Source organism: Microcaecilia unicolor, chromosome 12 (genome assembly GCF_901765095.1).
Source record: "Microcaecilia unicolor chromosome 12, aMicUni1.1, whole genome shotgun sequence".
Lineage (NCBI taxonomy): Eukaryota > Metazoa > Chordata > Amphibia > Gymnophiona > Siphonopidae > Microcaecilia > Microcaecilia unicolor.
The window spans coordinates 65,014,267-65,019,289 of record NC_044042.1 but is presented as its reverse complement, the minus strand read 5'-3'; the positions used below and the strand labels follow the sequence as shown (position 1 = coordinate 65,019,289).

The window sequence follows — 5,023 nt, the reverse complement described above, 5'->3', positions numbered from 1 at the left end:
CCAGCGTATCGAGGGCGGATTGTCACGTCGTCTACTGGGATTGAGGGAGATGGCCTCTTATATTATGTTAATTCCACCCGTGTCCTGGTTGCCGGTGCCCAGACCGTGGCCACTCTCATTTTTGACGTTTGTACCGCTATGGACAAGCATCCTTTGTCTCATAAGTGTGGAAGCCAGAGTTGGCGGAAGACCTATGCAAACAACCACAAATATGTTTGTCCCCTAACCTTAGATTGGAGATATGGTTCCCCCTGGACCTGGCACCCATGTGCCGCAGACACCCGGGCCTCGGGATGGAAACGAGTATGCGCCTATACAGGAGGAGGATATCCTGGATGTACTGGCCTGGGCGAATTTCGTCGAGGTCCTGGGAACACTGTATCTCTAGAATGGCCCCTCCGAGGCCACGGTACCCCCTGGAAAGAAACCTGGGGCCTCGGCATTGACGGTACTGGAATGGATCCGATGACTTACATTACCATATGCCAAAGTCTTGACGCGAAGCCTCCCACGCACTATCAGACTACCGTAGTCAGATACCAGGAGGTATTCGACGAAATTGCCCGCGCTGAGGAAGCAGCTACTAAGTTCCCCGTATCCCCCGAAGCTCGGAATATGTTCCTCAACCTGGCCGAAAATGTTGCCCTCTCCCTTGGAATTACTAACTGTTTTGTCTGTGGCGGCACCGACATGGGAGAGCAGTGGCCCTGGGAAGCGAAGGAAGTCCACCAGCAAATGTGGGATGCCTTAAATTCCACTAATATCACCTTCCCACTACGTCCACGCCCTTATGAATGGGCGCTCAGAACAAACATCATAGGCTCTATGTGTGCCAGCCGGGCCCCCTCCAAACAGTATTCTGTTCCCGTTGGCGACTCAGCCTGCACGGGAGTCATCCAATACAATGGTAGCCGGACTACCTGGTGGCAGACTGACGACCTGCCCAGACCGGCGCCCATGTGGACTGAACCTACCTTGAATGTTACCTGGACTCACGGAGGTAATGCATCTCTTAAATGGATAGCCCCGGCCGGTTACTACTATATCTGCGGCCGCAGAGCCTACAAACAGCTCCCGGTCCGCTGGTATGGCACGTGCCTCCTAGGCACAGTCCGACTCAGTTTCTTCCTCCTACCCCTTCGTGCGGGTGAGACGCTTGGTATTCCCCTCTACATGGAGCAAGGGCCGGGACGTAGACGACGATGATCCACCCGAGCCTCAAAGGTCCAGATCGGGGATTGGAAGGACAATGAGTGGCCGCCGGAACGCATAATCCATTATTATGGCCCAGCCACCTGGGCTGAAGATGGCACATATGGGTATCGTACCCCTATCTATATGTTGAATCGCATCATTCGTCTTCAGGCCGTACTTGAAATACTCACGAATGACTCGGCTCTTGCGCTCAATGTCCTGGCACGACAGAATACCAAGCTAATCACCGCAGTCTACCAGAACCGCCTCGCCCTTGATTACTTATTGGCCCAGGAGGGCGGGGTGTGTGGTAAATTCAATCTCAGTAACTGCTGTCTGCAGATTGACGACCAAAGTCACGTCATTAAAGATATCACCGACCGCATGGTGAAATTGGCCCATGTCCCTGTACAGACCTGGAACAGTGCTTGGGATTGGACTTCTTCCCTCACCGATTGGTTGCCAACTTCGGGGGGCTTTAAGAGCATCCTTGTTACGGTGGGCCTGTTTCTGCTGTCTTGTTTATTAATCCCTTTGTCTCTCCCCTTCGTTTTCAGGTGTCTCCGGTCCACCATGGAAACCATTGCTGATCGGCGTGTGGCCACTCAGATTATGGCTCTACAGAGGTACTCTCCCCTATCGCAATCCGAGGTTGATGACGTTGAAGCTAGGGTTACCATTTTGTGTCCTCTGAAAAAGAGGACACATGTCACGCCCCCTACCCCGACCCGCCTCATGCCCCGCCCCTGCCCCGCCCCTTCAGGTCCGGGTTCCGCCCCGCCCCGTCACATAGTCCCCTCCCCCCCATCACATACCCCCCCCTCACTTACTATCTAGCCCTGGTGGTCTAGTAGCGTCTTCTCTTCGGGGCAGGAAAGAGCCCCCTCTTTCCTGCCCGGAGCGCTGCCTGCCCTTGCCTGCTGCATCCTCCTCGGTATGGCTGGGGATTCAAAATGGCCACCGAGAGTTGAAGCGGCCTCGCGAGAGTTCAACTCTCGGCGGCCATTTTGAATCCCCTGCCAGACCGAGAAGGATGATAGACAGGGGAGGCAGCGCTCCGGGCAGGAAAGAGGGGGCTCTTTCCTGCCCCGAAGACGTCACTAGACCACCAGGGAACATGGTAAGGAAGGGGAGGGGACGGGAGACCAGGTCACCAGACCCACGGCGCCGATCGCCCGCCCACACGCCCACCGCACGCACGCGCCTGCCCGCACCCGCGCCCACATTTGTCCAGAAATCCGGACAAACGTGGGCGCGGGCAAAATCCGCCAGACGCCCCGGACATGCCCTCAAAAAGAGGACATGTCCGGGGAAATCCGGACGTATGGTAACCCTAGTTGAAGCTGACCTCTCTGAGGTGATCGATGGGCTGCCCTCCTTGTGACAGCAAAGTCCGGCTACAAAGGGGGGGGCACCATTAGGGACCCTCCGTCTCAAACCCGGCGAAGTACCCAACGGCTGTGCAAGGACCTAGGGCCCACTTATTGCCTCCTTACGCTAATTTTTCTTGTCTTTCTCTTCCTTTCAGGAGTCTTGGAGGTGATACTCTCCACCGGACCGGATGTTCAAGTATCAAAAGGGGGGAATTGTAGGAGTGGACGACTGTAATGTAGCATCTACGGGTCTGCCAAGATGACCTCCGCCCTTTTTGCCTTACCTGGGGCATGCTCCACATTTGAATAACTACTGGACTTTTGTGAACTTTTGCTCTAACAGGATTTTCTGTTTGGACTTTGCATTCACACTTGCGCCCTTGCTTGTACTAAAACCTCAGCTTTCATACAATGAGCCTAGACTAAGACCTAAACCTGTGCAGTTTGGACTTTTACTAGTAGTATGTATTTGTTAACCAGCAGCTAGATAACAAATTGTAGTATTCAGCACGTTAGGAGTATAGGGAAGGCAGCAGGCTCTGCCAAAGCAGTCTCGTGATACATGCATAGAGGCTGTATTGTGTAAATGTGCTGGAACACTGAGATAAGTTACATTTCTTGCAAAGTAACAATTTCTATGAAAGCTATGAAACTGACGTATCTTTTCTCTGTGAGAACTACAGAACTACTAATGTATTGCGCATGTGCCTGTACTGCGCATGTGTATGTGTGACGTATGATGCATTTTATGCGCATGACCAGTAATCTGTATAAGAACGAGTGTCAGATGACGCTCAGGAGGCAGTATCCTGAGATTGAACTCAGTACTGTTCATTGCTAGCAAATAAAGGTGTCCTGCTTTCGGAATCATTTGCCTCTTGTCTCCTGATTTACTAGCCGAGGGCCTGTTTCAATATCAGCAAAATTCGCCCTTTCCTTTTTGAGCACACTACCAGAACCCTCATCCACGCTCTTATCACCTCTCGCTTAGACTATTGCAACTTGCTTCTCACAGGTCTCCCACTTAGCCATCTCTCTCCTCTTCAATCTGTTCAAAATTCTGCTGCACGACTAATATTCCGCCAGGGTCGTTAGGCTCATATTATTAGCCCTCTCCTCAAGTCACTTCACTGGCTTCCTATCCGTTTCCGCATACAGTTCAAACTCCTCCTATTGACCTATAAGTGCATTCACTCTGCAGCTCCTCAGTACCTCTCCACTCTCATCTCTCCCTACATTCCTCCCCGGGAACTCCGTTCACTGGGTAAATCTCTCTTATCTGCACTCTTCTCCTCCACCGCTAACTCCAGACTCCGTTCCTTTTATCTTGCTGCACCATATGCCTGGAATAGACTTCCTGAGCCGGTACGTCAAGCTCCATCTCTGGTCATCTTCAAATCTAAGCTAAAAGCCCACCTTTTGATGCTGCTTTTTGTTGGATTATTTGTAGTAAATAATTAGCAGATTTTTATACACACAGCTTCAGCTTTAGAAATGTTAATTTCTTTTTCTTCATCTCTCTCATACACCCCAGAATAATTCACTGCTGAGTCACTTTAAAGTTGAAGTAACAAAACATCTGTTTACTCACAGTTTGTAGTTAGATTATATTCAGACAGGCTTATATATACATAATACTATACATTTGGATTATCAGCTCTTTCCATGTGCTTAGATGGTAATGGATGCTCACACCACCATAGATCCTCTCAGGTTAGGAGAGATCATGAGCTCCATGTGCTGTGCCCAACCCCCACAGGAAGTTGCATGGGTGTGACCTCTCTAAGTAATTCACATCAGAGGTCACAGAGTAATCACAGAGAAAAAAATTGGTGACAGGCAATGCATGTAAAATACAATACATTATTCCAACAAACCCCTTCTCATGCATAACTGTCATGCAATTATTTATTCATACAAAGTCCAAGCTTTATACGCAGATTCTCAAAACGTTCTCTGGGTAACGGTTTGGTCATGATGTCAGCTGTCATCTCACTGGTGTGACAATAGTGTAGACTGATGACCCCTTCTTTCGCCAGCTCTCGCACGTTGTGGTATTTCGTTGCGATGTGCTTGGTGCGTGACTGAACCTTGTCATTCTGTGACAGTCGGATGCAGCTCTGATTATCTTCCATTATCTGGATTGGTCTCTGTTCAGCTATTCCAAAATCCAGCAAAAGTTTTTCAATCCACATCAGTTCTCTGCATGCTTCTGATACAGCCACATATTCAGCTTCTGTAGAAGACAGACTCACAATACTTTGTTTATGACTGGCCCATGAAATTTGTACATTTCCATACATAAACACATATCCACTTGTGGATTTATAATCAGAATGATCCCCTGCCCAATCTGAATCACAGTAACATATTAGTTTTGGATTACTATTGGCTGAAATCTTTAATTTACAATCAATGGTACCCTTTAAATACCTTACCATCCTTTTAACTGCAGT

At 49.5% G+C, this 5,023-nt stretch overlaps 1 protein-coding gene across 1 annotated transcript; it reads left to right on the top strand.

Annotated features, from left to right (window-relative positions):
• Positions 1-934: 934 nt before the first annotated feature.
• On the top strand, positions 935-3,165 carry LOC115481901 (endogenous retrovirus group 3 member 1 Env polyprotein-like). The gene is made up of 2 exons (XM_030221354.1): positions 935-1,820; positions 2,723-3,165. The coding sequence occupies exons 1-2, from the start codon at positions 1,339-1,341 to the stop codon at positions 2,784-2,786; spliced, it is 546 nt and encodes a 181-aa protein (XP_030077214.1). The 5' UTR covers positions 935-1,338; the 3' UTR covers positions 2,787-3,165.
• Positions 3,166-5,023: the final 1,858 nt, after the last annotated feature.

What these genes read in the sequence shown, in the direction of transcription:
- LOC115481901 (XM_030221354.1), top strand. Translation starts at nt 1,339, where the DNA reads ATGTTGAATCGCATCATTCGTCTTCAGGCCGTACTTGAAATACTCACG. An exon ending in CAGATTATGGCTCTACAGAG is followed by an intron (nt 1,821 to 2,722) that starts GTACTCTCCCCT and finishes TCTTCCTTTCAG; the next exon opens with GAGTCTTGGAGGTGATACTC.